This window comes from Microcaecilia unicolor, chromosome 1, assembly GCF_901765095.1.
Source record: "Microcaecilia unicolor chromosome 1, aMicUni1.1, whole genome shotgun sequence".
Taxonomy (NCBI): Eukaryota; Metazoa; Chordata; class Amphibia; order Gymnophiona; family Siphonopidae; genus Microcaecilia; species Microcaecilia unicolor.
In genome coordinates, this window is record NC_044031.1 from 91,435,899 (window position 1) to 91,460,717 (window position 24,819).

The 24,819-nt window shown below is 45.4% G+C and overlaps 1 protein-coding gene across 1 annotated transcript in view; it reads right to left on the minus strand.

Annotated features, from left to right (window-relative positions):
- CCNY (cyclin Y) overlaps window positions 1–24,819 on the minus strand; it is a 598,774-nt gene that overhangs the window by 99,752 nt on the left and 474,203 nt on the right. The window contains exon 10 of the mRNA XM_030199560.1: window positions 3,512–3,612. Within this exon, the coding sequence (XP_030055420.1) occupies window positions 3,512–3,612 (101 nt within the window). The remainder of the gene's footprint in view (window positions 1–3,511; window positions 3,613–24,819) is intronic.

Here is a 24,819-nt window from a genome sequence, read left to right on the forward strand (position 1 = left end):
AATACAAGGAAGACAAGGGTCAAACAACCTCTGCTGGAAACAGTATCCCCCATGCATAGAAGCACAACAGAGAGGGGCTAAACCAATTGGTGTTAGGTGTCACACAGATGGTCCCCTGTGTCTAGTCACAAGACTGGCCATATGCCGGACTTCATTTTTTAATCAAGTACAGATAGCTCTCGTTTGATTAAACATCTTTCCAGTTCCATGCTCAGATCATCTTGTGATTAGATTCAGCTTATTGCTTCTCCTTTTTGTTTGTTGAACTTTCCAAAGCCATAGATGCTGTCACCCCCCAAAAAAATTGGCGTCTGGTCATTTATTAGTACACCTTCAAGACCTGGGGAATTTTATTAGAATATAAGTCGCTCGATTAGACGGTTGCATTATGAAATCAAGAGTTAAAAAGAGGACTTGATATCCACTGCACCTGCCAAGATTTATCAAGCTTTAGAACCAGAAATTCCACATGATTAACTCCTAAACTTAATGAAATGAAGAGGAAAACATGGAAATTAGAGAGTACTCAGAGAAAGCTAGCAAAACCAATCAAATAAAATCCAGTGGAAGCAAAAGGCAAACAAATAAATACAGCCTATACAAAAACTTCTCTTCTTCACTCAGAGAAAGCATTGAACCAACTAAATGATTTATTTTGCAGCTCTTGGGTACTAGCAAGCACCTTGCTATCCTTGATGTTACAGTGGAGCTTTGCAATGATATTTTGTCTAAAAATTAAATGGTAATTAGAAATTAAGGGCCAGATTCTGCAGCTACTAATGCCCTACCTACCACCTTTGGTTAGTCCTGACCAACAAAATGAGCCAATCAGCAGCCAGAGGTAGAAAAACTCATTCTCCAGCTCCTGCAGTGACAAGGGAGAGGAAGAACAGAGAGAAGAGTGCAAGAGAATGTTATATAGAGGAGATCATTATAAGGAGAGAACAAATGAGTGGGGGTAGAGGCACAGAGAGGAGAAAACAGATTGCATGAGTCTCAGAGTTCCAGAGCTGGGGGCCAGAAAATCTATACACTCCGGGTCTATCCTCCTCTCCTGTTCCTCTACTTCAGCCTCCCTAAACAAGTGAGCAATTGGCTGCCTGTGTTGAACAAGTCAAAGCTTATCTCCTGCAACTTTGAAATCAGAAGTTTATCTATTACTTATAAACCCTAAATTGGACCCTCTAGATTGCAATAATAATTGTACAGAAGCAAATATTTCTTACTTATGTAAGCAGAATGAGAAGGTGGTTACTGTCTAGCCATTATAACATTGACTCTTCACTAAGGTCTTGGATCCATTCCAGTTTGGGTTCAGATGTAGCCACTTGAACTTGAAAGCACCTTAAAGACCTTCTCCTAGATTTATCTTCAGCATTCACTACAGTTGAGCATTCTATACTACTAAAATGTCTGTCATTATTACAGACTAATGCAAATGTATGGAGCCAGCGTTCTTCAAAGTACTTAAGTAAAAGTAAAATAAATGTATATTTTAATACTTAAATAAACGTGAAAAACACAGTAAAGAACACATTAAAAATGTACTTAACTAAAAGTAAAAAAGTTATTGCCTAGTAAAATACTTTTTGAGTAAAAAGTAAAAGTGCCGCAACTACAATGAATGCAACTATTGTTAATGTTTTATCCCAACAACTTTATTGCTCTACAATTCAATCCACTTTGCTTTTAGTAAAGCTAAAATTTTGAAAATGACTGTCACACATGCAAGTGTGTTTGTGAGTCATTAATCCAGCATAACTAAACAAGTGTTCAACAACTGCACTAGAAGGAAGTGGATTGCTCAGTCTGATGAAAAGTTTCTTCATATGAGGCCAGGTTAGTACGTAAGTACATAAGCACCAGCACGCAGGGAAAGACCAAGGGTCCATCGAGCCCAGCATCCTGTCTCCGACAGCGGCCAATCTAGGCTTCAAAAACCCGGAACCCCCCCCCCCCCAAAAAAAAAAATGTTCAATGGAATATACACAACTCCTCCGCAAACATTCAGAATTATCTTATAATACTTGCTTATAACACTACTATCATGTCTTATCATTATCATGTTACCAAAGATTCTTCTGTGACACTAAATGTCTATTTTCTAATATATTTCCATCACTCATGATGTATTGTAAGCCACATTGAGCCTGCAAAGAGGTGGGAAAATGTAGGATACAAATGCAATAAATAAATAATAATAAATTGGAATCTGTCCAAACCCCCTTTAAATTCTGTAAGGCCAGCTGCTGTCACTATATTCTCCGGCAACGAGTTCCAGCATTGGGCGCTCACAACTCTGGCATTAACCGCATGCTAACGCCATTGGTAGCTGTGAGCATCAGCCATAAGAACGCATAACTCTCAGGCTTACCACAGGACAGTTCCATGTTGCTTGAGCAACACAGTCAAGTGGTATGAGCTCCAGAAAGGAAGAGAGTTTCTACATTGGTACTGCAAATGTTATAATATGTGTTATATATGTGGTTGTTTGATTTACTAGATTTAATATGTACTGTAACTGTGCTGCCTTGTACTCACTTTGAGACAAGTGGGACAGGTAAGAAATCATCAAATCAAATAAAAAATAAATAACGAACAGTAAAGGTTAAGGTGCAATATCCTACAAGTGGTCATATTTCTACGGCTGGCATCTGGGATATATGTTTACACTGTAGACAGGAATAACTGGCAGACTGGATGGCCAACTGATTGTCTTCTGACATCACAAACTGTGTTACAATCAACTAGGTATGTCACTTCTACAGCACCAAAAGAAAATAAAGAGTGACATTTTAGAAATGATATCCAAATCAGAATTTAGATGTCCATGTTGGGATGTCTAAAGTTCTGCCTAGCACCTGTGCTGACACAGAGCCTGTTCTAAAATACACAGTGAAATGGACGCTCACGTTCTGGTGATATGTAGCAAGAACATCCATTTTAGAAAAATAGATGTCTAAAATACCAGTGGGGCAGCAAATTAATGTCTATGTTATGAAATGGCAACATAGACTTTTATGTGCTCAAATATAAATGTTTATGTTAGTCATTTTAGAAGCATAAGACTTCACTTATCCTGATGCTATCACAGAGCCCAGTATCCCTTGGCAGTTTCACTTTTGGGAGGGGACACCAACTACTGGAAGACAAAAGAGGTAACTTCCCTTAATCCCTCCAATATAGTGCTGCTCAACAGGAACACTTTACTGAAACCTGGACATCCTAGGTAGCACGGCTAACTCTTGAACTTCATCTTTTTGGACACAGATGTTTATTCCCCTTCTGAAATGAGGAATAAACATCTATTTTCGGGCTTGCCCTAGTCCTGCCCACTTCTTTGCCATGGATTTTCTTCAGCTCTAGACATCCATATCCCAGCTTTGTAAAATTGGAACTTAGATGTCTATGCACGATAGATGTCTAAATGCCAGTTTATGGATATCCAAAACACAAGTGGTGCTTCTAAAATAAGCACCTAAACATATTAACTATTAAAAGCAGCACTCACCATTTAATAGTATATTTGAGGTTTGGCTGGCTTACTGTGCTGTCATCGAGAAAGATGGTGGAGCAGGAGCTGTACTTCCTTCTCATTTGTCCTGGGGGATGCTGGAAAACAACATGTGGAAAAAGCAATAATTATACAGTTCCACAAACTTTCAAAGCAGAAGCTAGTTGCAAACATTTTGCAGCTGCATGCTTCAAGACTTAAAAAAAAAAAGATTAAAAAAAAAAACAGACGGAAAAATACCAGGCTAGCTATATAATAAACTACTAAGAGTCTGAGAAAATCCTTCTTAAATTACATCTAAGATCATCTTGTAACTGAACCTCCAAAAAAGCACCTGGCCTGTGATGGGCCACAGCAGGGAAGAGATATATTTTCCTCCTTTGCACTTGCAACTTTCCTCACTACAGACACTCTTAAGAACAATTCTTTAACTGTGTGCCCGCACTTAGCTTGTATTGGGCCCCTGGCCTTAAAATCTGGGCATAGCGCATCCTAACGCGGGACTTTCCCACTTGCTAAGCCCAGATTTTACACAGCCTTTGTAAAAGCATTTTCCTTTTTTTTTTTTTCAGGTCGTGTACTAATGTTGCCATTAGTGCAGGGTGCCTGCAAAAAGTTAACGCCAAGTGCTCCTGGTTTAACCCAGTGTTAACCATTTAGTGCTCGGTGATCCTTAAAGTGCTAGCTGGTTTAACTCTTGCAGACCCATTCTTCGTCCATAACACACACCCTGGAAAAAATGTTTTACAAGATACTTAGCACACTCAAACAGGCAAAATATTGCAAAACCATATTTTGTGGTAGCATGTTTTTCCTGCACTAAGTGCGTGTTGGGGCTTAACACCCTTTAGTAAAAGGGCCCCATTAAGTGCAGAGGAAATTAGCACTATTCTATAAGGGCACATGTAAGCACCACTGCTACTATTGCTTATCATTTCTATAGCACTACCAGAAGTACCCAGCACAGTACACTAAACATGTAAGAGACAGTCCCTGCTTGACAGAGCTTACAATCTAATCAAGACAGACAAACAGGATAAATAAGGGATAAGGGAATAATTTAAGGTGGGAATGATTAAAACAGACATGGGTCCTGAACAAATGAATAGGAGTTAGGAGTTAAAAGCAGCCTCAAAAAGGTGGGCTTTCGCCTAGATTTGAAGATGGCCAGAGCTGGAGCTTGATGTACTAATTCAGGAAGTCTAATCCAGGCATAGGGTGCAGCAAGATAAAAGGAACAGAATCTGGAGTTGGAAGTGGAGGAGAAGGGTACAGATAAGAGAGATCTACCCAATGAACGGAGTTCCCGGGGAGGGACAGATACTGTAAGAGTGGAGAGGTATTGAGGAGTTGCAGAGTGAATGCTCTTCTAAGTCAATAAGAGGAGTTTGAACTGTACGCAAAAATGGATAAGGAGCCAATGAAATGACTTGAGGAGAGAGCTAATATGAGCGTAGCAACACTGAGGAATATAAGTTGTGCAGCAGAATTTTAAACAGATTGGAGAGGAGAGAGATGGCTTAGCGGGATACTTGTGAGAAGCAAGTTGCAGTGGTCTCAGAGTGAGGTGAAACGAGTGTGGATAAGGGTTTCAGTAGTGTGCTCAGAAAGGAAAGGATGAATTTTGGTGATAATATAGAGAAAGAAATGACAGGTTTTAGCAGCCTGTGAGATTTGTACTGAGAAAGAGAGAGGAGTCAAAGATGACCCCAAAGTTACAAGCTGATGAGACAGGGAGGATGAGAGTGTTATCCACAGAAAAAGAGAATGGGGGATGAGAAGAGGTGAGTTTAGAGGGAAAGATAAGAAGCTCAGTCTTGGCCTTGTTTAGTTGCAGATGGCAGTGAGATATTCAGGCAGCAATATTAGACAGGCAAACTGATACCTGGGTCTTGGTTCCTGCTGGAATTTCTGGTGTGGAGAGGTAGATCTGGGAGTCATCAGCATAAAGATGATGCTGAAAACCATGGGAGGATATCAAAGCACGAAGGGAAGAAGTACAGAAGGCGAAAAGAAGAGGTCCCAAGACAGTACTCCTGATAGTACTGTCACAAAATTGCAAGGGGGAATACATTATGGATCGTCCTGGAAAGAGAGGATGGAACCTGTATCCACACGGGGGTTGTCTACAGACCTCCGGCGCAAATAGAGAAGCTAGACAAGGATCTGATAGAGGATATTCAAAAGATTGGTATGAAAGGGGAGGTGCTACTGTTGGGAGATTTCAACCTGTCTGATGTGGATTGGAACGTCCCGTCTGCGGAATCGGAAATAAGTAGGGAGATTGTGGATGCCTGTCAAAGTACCTTGCTCAGACAAATGGTGACGGAACCCACGAGGGAAGGGTCGATGCTGGATCTAGTGCTCACAAATGGAGGAAGTGTTTCCAATATCCGGGTGGGTGCCCACCTACATAATAGTGATCATCACACGATATGGTTTGATGTAAGGGCAAAGGTGGAGTGAAGACGCACAAAACTCAAAGTACTGGATTTCAGATGTACTGATTTTGATAAAATGGGGAATACCTAAAAAAGGAGCTGTTGGAATGGGAAGGCGTAGGAGAAGTGGAACATCAGTGGTCAAAGCTGAAGGCTGTTATAAATATGGCAACTGATTTTTACGCAAGGAAAGTAAACAATACCAAGAGAAACAGGAAGCCTTTATGGTTCTCCATCCAAGTAGCTGAATAAATAAGAGCAAAATAGGCTTTGTTCAAGAAATACAAAAGAACGCAACGAGAGGATCATGGAAAAGATTATCAGATTAAACTCAAAGAAGCGAAGAGGGAAATACGGCTAGCGAAAGTGCGAGCGGAAGAAAAAATGGCTAAAGATGTAAAGAGAGGTGGATAAGACCTTTTTCAGATACATTGGAGAAAGGAGAAAAGATAGGAATGGAATTGCGAGACTGAAAGATAACGAGAATGGTTATGTGGAAAGTGAGGAGGATAAAGCGAATGTGCTAAACAATTACTTCTCTTTGGAAGGAATATCTGGGAATGGAGTGGATACTGCGCCGTTTACAGAAGAAAGAGTTTACAAACAGCTGGAGAATCTGAAGGTGTACAAAGCTATGGGGCCAGATGGGATACATCCCGGGATACTGAGGGAGCTCAGGGAGGTCCTGGTGGGACCTCTTAAAGATTTATTTAATAGATCTTTAGAGACGGGAGAGGTTCCGTGAGATTGGAGACGAGCGGATGTAGTCCCTCTTCACAAAATAGGAGATAAGGAAGAAGTGGGAAACTACAGACTGGTAAGTCTCACATCGGTGGTAGGAAAAATAATGGAGTCGCTGCTGAAAAAAAGGATAGTTAACTTTCTAGAAGATAACGGGGTTACAGGACCTGAGGCAACATGGCTTTACCAAAGGAAAATCCTGCCAAACGAATCTCATTGACTTCTTTGACTGGGTGACAAAAGAAATGGATGAAGGCCATGCGCTAGATGTAATCTACTTGGATTTCAGCAAAGCCTTTGATACGGTCCCCCACAGAAGACTCGTGAATAAGCTGAAAGGGCTGATCTTAGGACCGAAAGTGGTGAACTGGATAGAAAACTGGTTGACTGACAGGTTGCAGAGGGTGCTGGTAAATGGAATCCGCTCGGAGGAAAGGATGGTGAGCAGTGGGGTTCCTCAGGGGTCGGTGCTGGGGCCCATTTTGTTTAATATATTTGTGAGAGATATTGCTGAAGGGTTGGAAGGAAAGGTTTGCCTTTTTGCAGATGACACGAAGATAGCCAATAGAGTGGATACCCTGGAGCGAGTAGAAACGATGAGAAGGGATCTCTGAAAGTTAGAAGCATGGTCGAGGGTCTGGCAGTGGACTGGGACCTCCACTAGCCACAGCTGTATCTACTTTTAAGCACTAAGATAAGTGGTTTGTTGAATGATTTCTAATGTGGATAAGGAACACACACATTATCCAAAGCAGCTATAATGTAACATCATAGGTAGGTGTTATGACTGGGGATGTGAGCCCTTGTGCCCCGACTGAGCACGGCGATGATGGAGTGCACCGCACTCGGTCAGGCAGCCAGACAACCCCTAGCTTCACCTGCACTTAGCCACTATTCTCCAGGAGTTGAGCCCCTGGGTTCAAGCGGCCGGCAGGACCCGGGGTTGCAGGACCACCGCCCAGACAGGTAGCCAACAGACACAGTCCAAGAGCCAGAAAAACAGTAGAGCTGAGAATAGTCAAAACACAGTCCAGGGTCAGAGGCAGGCAGCAACACAACGCGTGGTCAGGAAACAAGCCAAGGTCTGGAACACCGACAATACTGGAAACAGGAACCGACAAGGAACACGGATGTGGACCACGACCTCTATGCAGCAGAAGCCGAAGCAACGAAGGGCTGGAGGCAGTGCCTTAAGTAGGGAAGGAATTAGGCTCAAGCATGAGCAGCTGATCCAAGATGGCTGCCCCCATCAGCAGAGTAGCACGACGCCCAAATATGGGCTTCCTTCCTGTTCTCGTATACAAGATGGCTGCCCCTTCCTGAGCTAGCTAAGATGGCTGCTGTCCTTGATCCAACCAAGATGACGGCTGCCAGAAATAGGAAACAGAAACAGACCCATCCTGGAGAAACCACATCCAAAATAGCCGGCTATCTTTGCCGGACCGCGCCTCGCCGGCGAATCGGCCGCGCAGGCCTGGAACCAGGTGAGGAACGTAACAGTAGGCAGGAGGCGTAGTGCTATGCCTATGATGTAATAATGGATACAACACCTTTAATGGCTGTCAGTCAGTCTAGTGATGGTTGTCCAGTCACTGAGCACTACTTGAATGCAAATTAAAAAATATAAAAAAAAGTGGATGTGGTAATTTTGTTTGTTCATTGCACTGTTGAAACACACATATATATTATGTTATAAGGGTTTTGTTTGTGTACACAAAGTTAAAATTTAATGCCAAGAAGTGCAAAGTGATGCATTTGGGGTGTAGAAACCCAAAAGAAAGATACTGAATAGGAGGAGAAAGATTAGTAAGCTCGACTCAGGAGAGAGACCTTGGAGTGTAGGTGTCAGAGGATATGAAGGTGAAGAAACAATGTGACAAGGTGACGGCCCTGGCTAGAAGGATGCTAGGCTGCATAGAGAGGGGTATAACCAGCAGAAGAAAGGAGGTGTTGATGCCCCTCTACAAGTCGTTGGTGAGGCCCCACTTGGAGTATTGTGTTCAGTTTTGGAGGCCGTGTCTGGCTAAAGATGTAAAAAGACTGGAAGTGGTGCAAAGAAAAGCTACGAAAATGGTATGGGATTTGCGTTGCAAACTGTACGAGGAGAGACTTGCCAACCTGAACATGTATACCTTGGAGGAAAGGAGAAACAAGGGTGACATGATACAGACGTTCAAATATTTGAAAGGTATTAATCTGCATACAAAACTTTTCCAGAGACGGGAAGGTGGTAGAACTAGAGGACGTGAATTGAGTTTGAAGGGGGGCAGACTCCGGAGTAATATCAGGAAGTATTTTTTCACGGAGAGGGTGGTGGATATGTGGAATGCTCTCCCACGGAAGGTGGTGGAGATGAAAACGGTAATGGAATTCAAACATGCATGGGATAAACACAAAGGAATCCTGTTTAGAAGGAATGGATCTATGGAATCTTAGTGGACATTGAGTGGCAACACCGGTATTTGGTGAATAAAACCGGTGCAGGGCAGATGTCTATGGTCTGTGCCCCGAGAAAGGCACGGACAAATCAAACTCGGATATACATATAAAGTATTACATACCATGCAAAATGAGTTTACCTTGTTGGGCAGACTGGATGGACCATTCAGGTCTTTATCTGCCGTCATTTACTATGTTACTGAAAACTTAAGTTGTGCATGTTGATTGTAACACTTGACCAGGCATAAATGGGTGAACCTACATTTAAGGCCGTTCATGTGGGTTTACACTAGTAATCTATATTGGAATCTGGGTCCCAGATCCTAATATAGAAGAGGCGCTCCTTGCGCTGCATCTAGGTGCCCTTTTATAGAATTGCCCCCCCTGCTCCTCATCATGCCTGTTCCCTTCCACTTTTTCCTCTCTCTGGACGCTATTCATCATTCTCACCCCCTCCGTCTATACACATTTTACCCCCTTTTCATCCCTCCCTCCTGAAGATTATACCCACTTCCACCTCCTGCCTATTCCTGCTCTTTCTTCCTAAGCTTGTTCCCTCCTTCACACACCTGTTCTCCCTCCCAATGCTATTTCCCACCCTTCTCATCCCAGGTTGTTCATCCCAAATTCTTTCCCCTAACTCCTTCCTCCACCGCTCATTTCTTCACCTTCCCATCCTTCTTTGACCCTTTTCCCACCACTCCTTGGGGTGGAGGAGTAGCCTAGTGGTTAGCACAGCAGACTTTGATCCTGGGGGAACTGGGTTCAATTCCCACTTCAGCTCCTTGTGACTCTGGGCATGTTACTTAACCCTCTATTGCCATGCATCCCCACTGGCTGGCAGCAGGAAACTCATAGGGGGCAATATAACTGGCCATAAATGGTGTGGAGAGGTAGATCTGGGAAATGGCTCCTGGCCAGTTAAATTGCCTGTTTGGGGATAACTGCTAATTTTCAGTGGCATTTAACTGGTTAGTACTGGACTCAAAACCAGCTACTTTGGAGGCATTCTGGGCCGAGTCAGCACTTGGCTAGTTAACTGCGTAAATACGACCACATAAAAGTCAGTCCTATCTTTATGATGTAAGTGCTAAATATTGCACTTAATCAGCTACATGTTAGCCAGCTCCAGAAACCTGGAAATTCAATGCCAGTGCCTGGAAATGACCCAGCATTTAATTTCTGGTTCTAACGCCAGCGGCAGTCAGCAAAACACTGATCGTCAGTGGCTGAATAGCAGGCTCATAAGTCTTATTACTGCCAAAGGAAGAAAGGAAAGAAGGAGTTAAGGAAAGAATGTTGACTGATGCCCCCTTGCTACATGACACCAGGGGCAGCCACCCCTCAAACCCAGACCTCAAAGGCAGGCATTTCGTCATAACCAAAAGGGCCAGTGCAGTTTTTATGATGGCCCAAAATTTAAAATAACTGCCAAGATCATTTTAAAACAGCAGCATCTGACATTGCAGAAATTGGCAAGAATGATTAAGACTCAGGAGGTTTGTCACTTCTGTTCCACCATCTGCTACTTATCATTTCTATATTGGGCTCTCCATCGGCTGTTAAAACAGTGAGATGTGCATGAAATGAAGTTAGAGAGACATGCTCACAAACTAATTAAGCTAAATCTTTAAAAATATATTCGGGGGTTCTGAAGCTTAAAAAGCATTAAGAGCATCAACAACATAAATCTGGAAACTTCCAATGTCAAGAGTTAATAAAGAATTCTTTTCTTACTGCTCTTACTGGAAGTAGGAATGGAGGACACAAGTTCAAATCAAAAGTGTTTTTTTGGCCATTGCTTTAGACTGTTACTGCATTAAAATCAGGGTTCTTGTTCAACCACAATTCCACAACATGCACCACAAACTTTGGCCATTGATACAAAATTGCTGTGGTGGACAAGGGACTGTAACAAAGATGCAGTGGCAGCAGTGGTAGCAGTAGGTGGCTATAGCAAAGGCAGCCCTTCTTCTCTGCCCCTAACCTCCTCCTCTGTTACGATCTTCTCACACCACCTAGGGGCTTAAAGGAAAACAGCAGCAGTCCAACACATCAAGCTGTACAAAGTATGAGAATCGGGTCCTGGGCAGGAGAGGAGGATGGCATGGTCTGATGCGTTGTACTGTCATTGCCCTTGTCTAAACTCTGAACTAATGGTGGAGGGTTAGTGATCATGATGATGTGACTGGGAAGAAGGTGAGGAAAGAAAGTGATTGGGGGAATGTAGGGGCTACGCAGTTACTGAAAGGGTTGTATGTTGATTCAGTACTGTGGCCAGATCATTATTTTTTAAACTAAGTAAGAGAGGGGGTGCAGGAAGTGGCTAAGGAAGAATTCAAATGCTCTGTAAAGGATCTGAATTTAGAAAAGGCTAATAACCAATCAGAGACATGGACAGAGAGGAAGTTTAGTTGTAATCTGGATGATCAGTTAAGGGATGTTTCTGATTCATTAATCCAAGACAGAAAAATCTGTAATTATACAAGGAGACAGGCACCATGGTTTTCATCACGGTTAGGGACTATGAAAACAGATGTAACCCCCCCTGCTGCATGGGGTTACTGAGAAGATAAAGCACTGGTAGAAGGGCCCCGGGGAGAGTATCCTGGAGGTCCCTGGGTAGGAAGTAAGCCCAGCCTTAGGGGACAGGTTAGGAATTAAAATGTTGATGGTGTAGCAAAGAGGGTGAGTGACAAGTTGGCAGGAGTTAGGAGGAGATAAAAGTATTACCATATGCTTGCACATGATCTTTTAGCTGTCCAAAATTCCCCTGTCAGAGACCAGTGTGGCGTAAGGGGAGTCCCTGATTAAGAACTGACAAAATGTGAACTTGGGAAAAGGAGATAAATCATATCCCAGATGGACAGAGATTATCAGCAGCTCTTGGGTGTGGGTCAAGGGAGTCACGTCCAGGAGCTGCAGATGGAAACTGGGGAGAGTTCCATCTCATAGGGGATCCACGACACCCGAGTCCAGAACCTGTACACAGGAACCACACACCTGTGTGGGGTGGATTGCCAATTGGAACGGATGGACAAGGAGAGGCGTTGTACAAACTGTATGTATTTCTGATCTGCATTCTTGTAAATACTCTGCTGAAATCAAGTTGTTTATATTGAACTGTTATCTATTTCACTGATTTGAACTGTCTGAGCTGCTGGTTGCAGAAGTTAATAAAAGTTCCAGTTGTTTTTCATATAAATCACTGGACCGTGAAGTGATTTAATCCTAGAAAGTACAGTGGGAACCAAGGGCGCTCAGGGGCCATTCTAACTAACTGCCAGCTTGCACCCCACAGGAGATTTGGAGTAGTGACTGAGTTCCTGGGAGGAGAAGAGGGTCTCCGAACCCACTAACAACTTATTTTTCCCAGGTGGAGGCACCGTGCATCAACTGGGACAATGGAGGGTTAAGTGACTTACCCAGAGTAAAAAGGACCTGCATTGGGAATTGAACTCTGCTCCCCTGATTTTCAAGCCACTGAACTAACCATTAGGCCATTATCCAGAGCATTTCTGGGACATGGTCTTGTTTGTACCACACAGTCAGTGGCCAAGGTAATGGCCAGAGTCTATTTGCAAATTCTGGGGCACATTACTGTGGCTGTTTGTCATCCTCTTAGCTTATCTAAAAATGCAATGGACTATATGTAACAAACTTCCACATTAACAGTTAAGAAGTCAGTGACTCAACAAACCAAATTCAAAACAACCCATGAGAGTGATTTCTCCAGTCCAAAATACAAAATACAATTCTTATCAAAATCCAGATGCAGCTGCTACAGTCCTCCCGGTACCACTCAGTCTACAGGCTGGACACTGTCCCAACAAGGATCCTCTTTTGGAAAGGGCAGGACCTGACAGGCCTTGACCATGCATGGATGCTCAAGGTCCCAGGCCAGTCACAATGTTGTCTACAGGCATACTGATTGGCATGTTGACGCTACCTCAAAGGGCGTAGGGAAGGGAAAGGAAGCCACTGAAAACTTTGGAGTTGTGAGGAGGGGAGGGGAAAGGAGATACTGACCACTTATGGGGAGGGAGGGGAGATGCAAGATACCCTGGGGGGGGGGGGGGAGGGATGGAGAGAAATGGACCAAAGGGGTATGGGTGGGTGAGGGGGTTCAAGGTGGGGAGTAGGGTTCAGAGGTGGTACTGTTGGATACAATGGCAATCTGAGATGGAGATGGTGATGTGGAGAGAGAGTAGAGACTGATGTGGAGAGAGAGTTGAGACTGGGAGAAAGTGAGGGTATCAGACGCTTGTGGGTTTGAGTGAGGGAATAAGGAACTGTAGGGCATGAAGGGTTTATTCCTCTCTTCTGATCCCTCTCCATATTTCACAATTCCTTTATCCTTCTGAGAGCTCCTTCCATTTCCCTCTCCTTCCTCTCCTCCATGATTTTCCTATACTCCCTTCCTCCCACACCTCATCCATTCCCATCTCTTTGCACATTCTGCCTAAGACCTCTTTTTCTCTATTACCTTTCTCAGAGACCCCCCCCACCTTTTGGCTAGGATCAGGCGACCCTCAGGGGGAGGAATGCTGGCTTCGGCCTAACCCCTGGTAAGCCTTTCCTCAGCTGAGAGGTGCCCAGCTCTACCACCGGCTGCCTTTCAGGTGCTGTGGAGGACTTGCAGCTCATCTGCATATCCTTACAGCCTTCTCCGGGGTGACACCCAGGTCCACCCCGATCCACTCAGGGCCTCCGCTCTAGGTGCCCAGCGCTCCCACCAGGTGCTGTGGAGGACTTGCAGCCCTTCTGCATTTCCTCACAGCTGTATCCGGGGTGACTCCAGTTCCACCCCGATCTTCCCAGGGCCTTCTCTCCAAGTGCACAGAGTTTCCAGGTGGTTTTTGGCTAGGATCAGGCGACCCTCAGGGGGAGGAATGCTGGCTTCGGCCTAACCCCTGGTAAGCCTTTCCTCAGCTGAGAGGTGCCCAGCTCTACCACCGGCTGCCTTTCAGGTGCTGTGGAGGACTTGCAGCTCATCTGCATATCCTTACAGCCTTCTCCGGGGTGACACCCAGGTCCACCCCGATCCACTCAGGGCCTCCGTTCTAGGTGCGCGGGGCATTTTTCTCTTTGTATCTAATCTTTTTCCAGTTCCTAAAGTACCTTAATCGTTTATGGCCCCTATTCACATTCTCTTCCTAGCTCTGTCCCTTCCTAATCTTTTCCCTCACCCCCTACCTCTCTCCGCTACAGGAACTCACTTCCCATCCATTGACTTCATCACCTCACCTTCTCTCCTACCCTCTTCCTCCCTCTTGGCTTTTAATCTCCGTCTCTTTCTTCCCTCCATTTTGCCTTCCCCATTCCACCTAAATACCTCTCGCCTTCGACGCCTTCGTGGCCACACCTCTCCTACTCTCCTCCGCTCTCTTTTACTCCTTCTCTTACTCTCAGCTGGTGACATCAATCCCAATCCTGGCCCTCCTCACCAACTATTATCCAAACTCTACAGATCCCACCGTGACCTCTCTAACCTCATCTCTATTCCTCTACTCCCCTCCTCTTGCGTCCTATGGAATGCCCGCTCTATCTGTAACAAACTCCCCTATATCCAGGACCTCTTTATCTCGCGTCACCTCCATCTGTTCGCCATAACAGAAACCTGGCTCTGCCCTGATGACTCTGCTTCAGTCGCAGCCCTGTGCCATGGCGGTTATCTATTTTCACATACTCCTCGCCCTGCTGGCCGTGGGGGCGGTGTTGGACTACTTCTCTCTCCCTCCTCCAGATTTCAACCCCTTCTTCCACCTCAATCTCACTGTTTTTCCTCCTTTGAAGTCCACTCTATCCGCCTTTTCTCTCCTCTGCCTCTTCGAATAGCGGTCATTTATCGTCCCCCTGATAAGTCCCTTTCATCCTTTCTCTGTGACTTTGACGCCTGGCTTGCCTTCTTCCATGATCCTTCCTCTCCCTCTCTCATCCTTGGTGACTTTAACATTCCTGCTAATGATCCTTCCAACTCTTATATTTCCAAGTTACTCGCTTTAACGTCGTCCTTTAATCTCCAACTATGCTCCACCTCCCCCACTCATCAAAATGGTCACTGTCTTGATCTCATCTTCTCCTCCAACTGTTCACCTTCTAGTTTCCTTGCCTCTGATCATCCCTCCTCTGATCACCATCTTATAACTTTCACACTTAAATCTCCTCCCTCCCAGTCCCGTCCTATCCTATCTAATTTATCTAGGAATCTTCAGGATATTGACCCTTCATCTCTATCCTCCCATGTTTCAAACCTCCTCTCTACTGTGGCACCATCCACGTCTGTCAACAAGGCTGTTTCTTCTTACAACAATACTCTATCCTCTGCCTTAGACACTCTTGCACCTTTGATGACCCGCCCTGTAAGGCGTACAAAACCCCAACCTTGGCTGACTTCTAATATCCGCTACCTACGTTCTTGTACCCGCTCCGCCGAACGCCTCTGGCGGAAATCTCGGGCCCTTGCTGATTTCTTACACTTTAAGTTCATGCTGACCTCCTTCCAATCTGCTCTTTTACGTGCCAAACAGGATTATTATATCCAACTGACCAACTCTCTTGGCTCTAATCCTCGACTTCTCTTCACCACATTGAACTCTCTCCTCAAGGTGCCCCCTCCCCCCACCTCCCCCTTCATTATCTCCTCAGACCCTTGCTGAATTCTTTCACAACAAGGTTCAAAAGATAAACCTTGCTTTCTCTACCTCACCAGCTCTCCCTCCACTAGTCCGTTCCCCTCTCTCTCCTTCCCCTCATTCCCTTTCCTCCTTTCCGGAAGTTACTATTGAGGAAACTACACTTCTCCTTTCTTCCTCAAAATGTACCACCTGTTCCTCTGATCCCATTCCCACCCACCTTCTTAATGCCATCTCTCCTACTCTTATTCCTTTTATCTGTCACATTCTCAACCTCTCACTTTCCACTGCGACTGTCCCTGCTGCCTTTAAACATGCTGTGGTCACACCTCTCCTTAAGAAGCCTTCACTTGACCCTACTTGTCCCTCTAATTACCGACCCATCTCCCTCCTTCCTTTTCTCTCCAAATTACTTGAGTGTGCTGTTCACCGCCGCTGCCTTGATTTTCTCTCCTCACATGCTATTCTTGACCCATTACAATCTGGTTTTCGCCCTCTCCACTCAACCGAAACTGCGCTTACTAAAGTCTCCAATGACCTATTACTGGCTAAATCCAGAGGTCAATATTCCATCCTCATTCTTCTTGATCTTTCCGCTGCTTTTGACACTGTCGATCACAGCATACTTCTCGATACCCTGTCCTCACTTGGATTCCGGGGCTCTGTCCTTTCCTGGTTCTCTTCCTACCTCTCCCTCCGCACCTTTAGTGTTCACTCTGGTGGATCCTCTTCTACTTCTATCCCTCTGCCTGTCGGCGTACCTCAGGGTTCTGTTCTTGGTCCCCTCCTCTTTTCTATCTACACTTCTTCCCTTGGTTCATTAATCTCATCCCATGGCTTTTCCTACCATCTCTATGCTGATGACTCCCAAATCTACCTTTCTACCCCTGATATCTCACCTTGCATCCAAACCAAAGTTTCAGCGTGCTTGTCTGACATTGCTGCCTGGATGTCTCAACGCCACCTGAAATTAAATATGACCAAAACCGAGCTTCTCATTTTCCCCCCCAAACCCACCTCCCCGCTCCCCCCATTTTCTATTTCTGTTGATGGCTCTCTCATTCTCCCTGTCTCCTCAGCTCGAAACCTTGGGGTCATCTTTGACTCTTCTCTCTCCTTCTCTGCTCATATCCAGCAGACCGCCAAGACCTGTCGTTTCTTTCTTTACAACATCCGTAAAATCCGCCCCTTTCTTTCCGAGCACTCTACCAAAACCCTCATCCACACCCTTGTCACCTCTCGTTTAGACTACTGTAATCTGCTTCTTGCTGGCCTCCCACTTAGTCACCTCTCCCCTCTCCAGTCGGTTCAAAACTCTGCTGCCCGTCTCATCTTCCGCCAGGGTCGCTTTACTCATACTACCCCTCTCCTCAAGACCCTTCACTGGCTCCCTATCCGTTTTCGCATCCTGTTCAAACTTCTTCTACTAACCTATAAATGTATTCACTCTGCTGCTCCCCAATATCTCTCCACACTCGTCCTTCCCTACACCCCTTCCCGTGCACTCCGCTCCATGGATAAATCCTTCTTATCTGTTCCCTTCTCCACTACTGCCAACTCCAGACTTCGCGCCTTCTGTCTCGCTGCACCCTACGCCTGGAATAAACTTCCTGAGCCCCTACGTCTTGCCCCATCCTTGGCCACCTTTAAATCTAGACTGAAAGCCCACCTCTTTAACATTGCTTTTGACTCGTAACCACTTGTAACCACTCGCCTCCACCTACCCTCCTCTCTTCCTTCCCGTTCACATTAATTATTTGATTTGCTTACTTTATTTATTTTTTGTCTATTAGATTGTAAGCTCTTTGAGCAGGGACTGTCTTTCTTCTATGTTTGTGCAGCGCTGCGTATGCCTTGTAGCGCTATAGAAATGCTAAATAGTAGTAGTAGTAGTTATGTCTCAGATCCTTTGTTCATTCACTCCCCCTCCTCCCTTCCTAGCACCAATCACCAAGACCCATTTCCCCTAAAGAAAAAAGACCAAATTAATAAACTGGGTACCTACTAAATGCTAGAAAATTACATTTATATATTTTTAATATCATAATGTAAATATGCACATATATATAATTGTGCCAGAAAATTCTGAAAATTCTGCTGGACAATTTGAAAACTCTTGCTGCAAAACCTTGAAAAATCTGTTGCAGGAAGCCAGGGCTATGATTATAATTGATGCAAGGGCCTGTGATACTAAAGAATGATACTTGGGTAATATTAATAGAGTTAGAATGCAGGATATTGGCCACATTGATCATTTAGATTTATAGAGGTGTAATTGCTGAACTTCTGTTACTGATTGTAATCTGCCTTGAAGTTTAAGAAGAGGTGGAATATCATGTCTGAATTTTTAAACAATTCAGGAAGTACAAAGCAGCACATTCACCATTTGATATTATAACAGTGAAGAAGTAGGAGGCTTTTAGGCAGCTCTACTCCTCATACCATTTCCCAGATGAAGAGGGAGGAATGCATCAAGGGCTGGGGCCATTAAGGAGTGGGGTCTTGTCTTGATGGGAGAGGTCTCTTGTTAACTTGCATCTGTGAATAGGATGGGAGGTGACCCAGGACACAGCCTCTCCCCAGTTAATAGCAAATGGATTTCAGAACTATCTGAATGGTTACAGCAGATGTCTGAGAACCAAGGAAGTCAGGTTCAAATTTCACTACCACTCTTTGTGATCCAGTGCTGCAGGTACAAACTTAGATTGTAAGCCTTTGAGGACATGAAAATGCCTACAATACCTTGTGAGACCCCCAAGCAGTGGCCGGAGGAAATTACATAGCCGGACAAAAGGGTGTGATACAAACAGTATTTATTGGCAGGAGAAAATAACACAGCCAGACAAAAGGGTGGAAAACAGTGTTTATTTACAGTAACAAGAATTCCTGGGCCTGTTTCTTCACAGGGCCTGGGTTGTAGCAAGGCTAAACCCTACGGTTCAGGAACACAATTATTAGTATTTATTTTCATGTACCCTCGAGTTTGTTTCATCACAGAGCCCGAGGCATAGAATGGGGAAAACCTTGGCAGTTTCTGCAAACAGCAGTAAGCCAGACTCTGGGAAAAGACTCAAACAGTCCCTAGCTGCAGGCTTGCCATGCCCCAAACACACCCTTTCAGTTCTATTCTACAAGTCAGGTCTGGCTCCTTCCAGACCTCCAGTAACTTCCAAAGTTCAAACAGTTAACAACATGGGCTTACATCAGCCCAATCACAGCGTTTAGATGTATCCAGTCAGGGCATACAATATGCTTCTCCTTTCTCCCCTGGGCCTCTCTAACTTCTGCCCAGGGTTGCCAGGTGGAAAATTTTTTGCCAGCCCAATCCAGCCCCAAAACCAGCCCAAAACCCGCCCAAACACAAACCCCGCCCCTAACACCCCCACCCCCGCGTCATCACCCCGCCCCCGCCGTCATCAACCCAGCCCCCGCCGTCACCGGCCCCGCCTCCCCGTCATCGGCCCCGCCTCCCACGTCACCGGCCCCGCCTCCCCGTCATCGGCCCCGCCTCCCACGTCACCGGCCCCGCCTCCCACGTCACTAACCCCGCCCAAAACGTCACTAACCCCGCCCAAAAAAACGTCACTAACCCCGCCCCCCCCCGGCCGGAAAAAAACCGCCCTGAAGCCCAAAAACAGCCCAAAAAACCGCAACCCGCCGCGGGCAAAAATTTCCCGCGGCGGGTCGCGGAAAACCGCCCAATTGGGCGGTAAAACCGCCCACCTGGCAACACTGCTTCTGCCTGGCCCTTCCTTATTAACTTCCCAGTCTGAACTCCGCCCCACCCTGCTCACTTCCTTCCTTGGCGGGACCTGTTAAGGTAGCCCTGGTTAGTTATAGAAGGATCTTTCATAAGGTGGCCCTGGCTATCAGAGTGACTTTCCTTAAGGGAGAGGGGCAATGTTCTGTAGATGCCGTCACATAGCTGAATGTAACTTGTCTTGAGCTATTACTGAAAAAGGTACGAGCTAAATCCATAATCTCTTCCTTGCCATTTTCCTAATGTAACAAAACCTTTGAGATGCAGTTAAATTTAACTAGCCAAAAGGAAGGTACCAGTTCACTCCCACAAAAAAGAGAAAAACACAAAGAAAATGGTAGGAATGGTCACACAAAAACCCATAGATGCCATAGGATAAAAACCAGAGCCTTTATTCCAAATGGTGATGAATAGGTGTAAAAAGCAATGCTGGACCCAACAGAGGCCATGCTTTGGCAATTGGGACTTCCTCAGGGGTCCTCAGGAGGAGTTAGTGGTTGCTGAGCAAGGGCAGACTGGATGGGCCTTTTGTCCCTTAGCTGCTGTCATGTTTCTATGTTCTATGCTTCTATAAGCCTTGAAAGATTTAAGTGTCAAAAAGGCTTCATAAATGGACCAACCAGAAAACATTTAGCTTTCCTTGGTGCCACTGAAAGGACACAGAGAGGCAGTATTATGACAGTTTTCCAAGGAATTTGGTCCACTAATGAATAATAAATTCCCTAGACTGAAAGTTCCTTCCACTTAGAAGGTACATAGCTATATTTGTGGCAGTGGGCTTCTCCAGTCCAAATCTTCAAACCTAAGCTCTCTTGTGCTGTTGCAAAGTGATTTTGATTTCCTACCCATGAGAATGGTGTGACATGCAGGATAAAGTTCTTCTGTGCACGAAGAGCAGGACCTGAGTGTGATCATATCTAATGATTTTAAGGTGGCCAAACAGGTACAATACAATATTTATGCTTATATTCTGCAGAATACCAGGTACTGGGTCTAAGCGAATCACAACAAAGAGACTTGTCATTACTAGGAAGTACAATAAAATCAAATAAAATGCACATATCAAAAGCAAAAATTTAATTTTTGACTTAGATTATTTGTATTTTATGTGATTTTATTGAATAAATAAGCTTTCAGTTTCTTGTGAAACTGCAAGTAGTGTGGTTCTAGTCTAACATGCAAGGAGAGAGAATTCCACATTAAAGTAGCCTGGTTAGCTACCCTCAATGGGGTTAATATTCAAAGTGATGGGAAGGGGCATTCTCGATATGACGTCTAAATCCAATTTTACGTCCAAAAATCAAGTGGCAAACATGGCCATTTTTGAACCAGAAAACACCTATCTTTCTGGTTCAAAAATGGCTATTTCATAAAAATTTTGTAGACATTTTGTACTCAGTGCATTTTACTTTTGTGACCATCAAACATATAAATGGCAAGTGACCGACTCACCTGCAAATGCGCAGTAGAGACTTCCCTCTCTGTCCCGCCCCCGCGTCAAGACGTGATGACGGAACAGAGAGGGAAACTGCACGGAAGGGGAGGGAGAGAACCGCCGAGGTCGCTACCGCTCCCCCCCCCAGGTCGCCACTACTGCTCCCCCCCCCCCCCCCGGAGTCACCACCACCCTCCCTCCACCCGGGCCGGGCCTTCTCTTCACTATTGAACCAAAACCGCAGCAGGCAGATCAGCTCCCGTTGGCCTTCCTTCCCTGCCTGTGTCCCGCCCTCACTGACATTACGTCACACGAGGGCGGGACACAGGCAGGGAAGGAAGGCCGACGGGAGCTGATCTGCCTGCTGCGGTTTCTGTGCTGTAAGTTCAATGGCGAACAGAGGGCCCGACCCTGGTGGAGGGGTGGTGGTGGCGGCGACTCCGGGGGGGAGGGGCGGCGGCGACCTTTGGGGGGGGAGGGAAGGGAGGGCAGGAAGGTCTCAGAAGGAGGGGGCCTAGGAGCTGGCTGGGAGGGAGGGACGAAGGGGGGCCTTGGAGCTGGGAGGGAGGAGGAGGGGCCTTGGAACTGGGAGGGAGTGCGGGGGGCCTTGGAGCTGGCAGGGAAGGAGGGAGGATGCTGGACATGGGAGGTCAGAAGGAGGGGGGCCTTGGAGCTGGGAGGGATGGACAGAAGGGGGCCTTTGAGCTGGCTGGGAGGGAGGGATGGAGGGGGGCCCTTGCAGCTGGGAGGGAATGGGGCCTTGGAACTGGGAGGGAGGGCAGGGGGCCCTGGAGCTGGGAGGGGGGCCCTTATAGTTGGAAGGGAATGGGGCCTTGGAACTGGGAGGGAGGGCAGGGGGCCTTGGAGCTGGGAGGGGGGCCTTGGAGCTGGCAGGGAAGGAGGGAGGGCAGGGGGCCTTACAACTGTGGGGGGAGGGGGGCCTTGGAAAAAAAACATACCAATACTCGCCCTTTTTAACGGGCTTAACGGCTAGTTTAAAAAAAATGACCAAGGGAAAACCGCACAAAAACAAGCCATTGGGTCATCTGGAGGACAAGCAGTCCTACTAGACTAGCACCACAAGACATCCCAGCAGGGCAGTGAGGCACCCTAGGGGGCACTACAGTGGACTTTACATAACAGGTACATATCTCACCATTACCCCTTTATATTGTATGGTGAGCACTCCAAAACCCTTATTGTTCCCAACTGTACACCACTACAATAGTCCTTATGTCTGCAAGTATCACCTATATGTGGGTACAGTACCACAATCCATAATTTTGTTTTCACATACATTTTCCTCTGGATTCTATATAGCACAACATAAGTTGTGCATGCAAATCCAGTCACATTCTGGATTTGTGCACCTAACTTAATAAGTTAATAAGCCAATCAGTGCCAATAATTGCCACTTAATTATTGACACTAATTGGCATTCATTAGAATTTACACACAGAACTGTCTAAACATATTCTACAATGTGATGCACGTAAATTCGAAGTTGCATAGTTGAAAATGGGGCATGGCCATGAGCGGGTCATGGGCATTTCTTAAATCTATGCTTGTGGTTATAGAATAAGCCTGGTCCACGTGTAATTTAGGTGTTGGCATTTACACCAAGTTTTACTTGGCATAACTGCCAGTGACTAAATTTTGTCAAGCGGACAGTCGCTTGGCGTATTCTATAAACCATATGGAAATTTAGGCTTATTCTATAAAATGTGCCTAAATTTAGGCGTACTTTATAGAACATGTCTAGGTGTATTTTATTTCAGTGCCAATTTTTCATGCATGATATATAGAATCTAGTCCTATATGTGCTGCTTAATAGATTGACCCCTGAGTAGGAGTTGTGAAGCCAAAACATGGCCCATGTCAGGTCCTTGAATAAAGCAGGTTTGTTCCAGTCTTGAATGCCCTTTGTGCTGTTTTTTTTTTTGGCTGCTTTGTGTTGTGTACTTTGACCCTGTCTGTTTTACAGTTGTATTACTACATTAAAGATAATGGGGGGGGGGGGGGGGGGGGGTAGAGGAAATCCCTGTGGAACACCAGAGCTTGCCTCCGAAGAAGGAAGTTCATCTCTCATATTAACTTGACACGTTCTCACAGTTAAAAACCTCTGGAACCATTTTAAAACCGACCAAGCTATCCCTATCTCATCCAATACCCATAGGAGAGACTGATGGTCTATCACACCAAAAGCCACAGATAGATCAAATTGAATTAATAACACCTAATTACCCTTGCCAAGCCAAAACTTCATCTCAGTTGTTAGAGTGCATAAGACAGTTTCAGTACTAAAATTCTTTCTAAAACCCAATTGAGATCAAAATATCTTTTAACCCTGGAAGTTTTTACATTGTTTCATTATGGCAGAAAAACATCCACATTTTGGGTACGCCCCTGACATGCCCCCCTTGTGATTTGGATGCATGGCAGATGAACTGCATAGAAAAATGTGTTTCAAAAATACCGATTTGGACATTTAAAAACATCCATCCGCTGCTCTGGACATTTTTTTGTTCGAAAATGAGCCCCTCCTCGTAACCAGCCAGGAGAGGCTCCTAGCCAGACAAATCACTACTGCAGTGACTCTTAACCAGCTATTTTGTGGGCATTCCAGGGCAGGGTCTGCACTAATCAAACCGTATAAAACAGACCTCTCTTTATCCAGTTTCACTTAGGGCTCCTTTAACTAAGCGGCGGTAAGCCCAACACGGGCTTTACAGCTTGCTATAATGGAAGTATCACCGGGCTACCGCAGCAGCCCAGCGGTACTACCCACCCCTACCACACCGATCCTGGATCTGCAGGAGGAAGGTAGCGAGCGATGCTGGATTTGGGGAAGGCAGAGGGCTGCAGGGAAAGGGAGACCTATGTGGCGGAGGAGGGATATTTTGGCCTATATGGCGGGGGGACTGCGGAAACCCATGTGGCCGGGGGGGGGGGGGGGGGGGGGGAGTGTGTTCTACGAACCGAAAAAGTTTGGGACCCTCGCTTTATGGGAAGTCTTATAAAGCAGTAGCCCTAGCCAAAACAGTTTATAATACAGTCATACTTAAGACTCCCACCTTTTGTTCTGATGTTTGCTTATGTTTATTTGCTAAACTGCCTTTTACATCACTACATCAAAGTGGTTTACAGACTATCACTCAGGCAGGAAAGGGCGTCCTATAATTCAGTAGGACAGAGGAAGAAAGTTCCAGGAATGCTAAGTATAGATAAAGTTATGAGGGAAGGAATCACAAGAAGGCTACAGCTAAATAGCCTCATGGTGCTGCACACATGCCAAATGAGTAAGAATTCTTGCTAATTCAGTCATCTGATATCTTACAGTTTTTCTTTTATCCAGAAGGAATACACAAATTAGGAAGGCAGCCATATAGCCTTTGCAACAAAATACTTGGGAGACACTGCACACACGTGGGATAAAGCTTGTGCTCTGAAGAGGCTGAAGTTTAATGTTTTTGTCTCAATGCTAAGAGATGTGTGGTGTAAAATAAATGTAGCACATCACCCTGCTAACAGTACGCTGCAGTAAAGCATGATGGTGACAGTAAAATGTTATAGAGAAAGTGTGCAGAGCATGGCTCATGATATTCTTTCCAACTCTTCTGCGCACATGTGTATGTCTCTGTTGTATATTGTATGTATACTACATGTGTTGTGTCGGGGGGGGGGGGGGGGTAGCTGGGGGCGGTGGTGCAGTTTGCAGGGGGTATTTTCTTAAGGTTGGGGCAGTTTGCAGGTGTAATTTTAGGGGATAGGACATAGTTTTTGGAGGTGGGTAGTTTGTTGTGTGGCCGCAAGATGGTGGAACAGTTGCAGAGTAGCTTGTAGGGCTGGGGCAG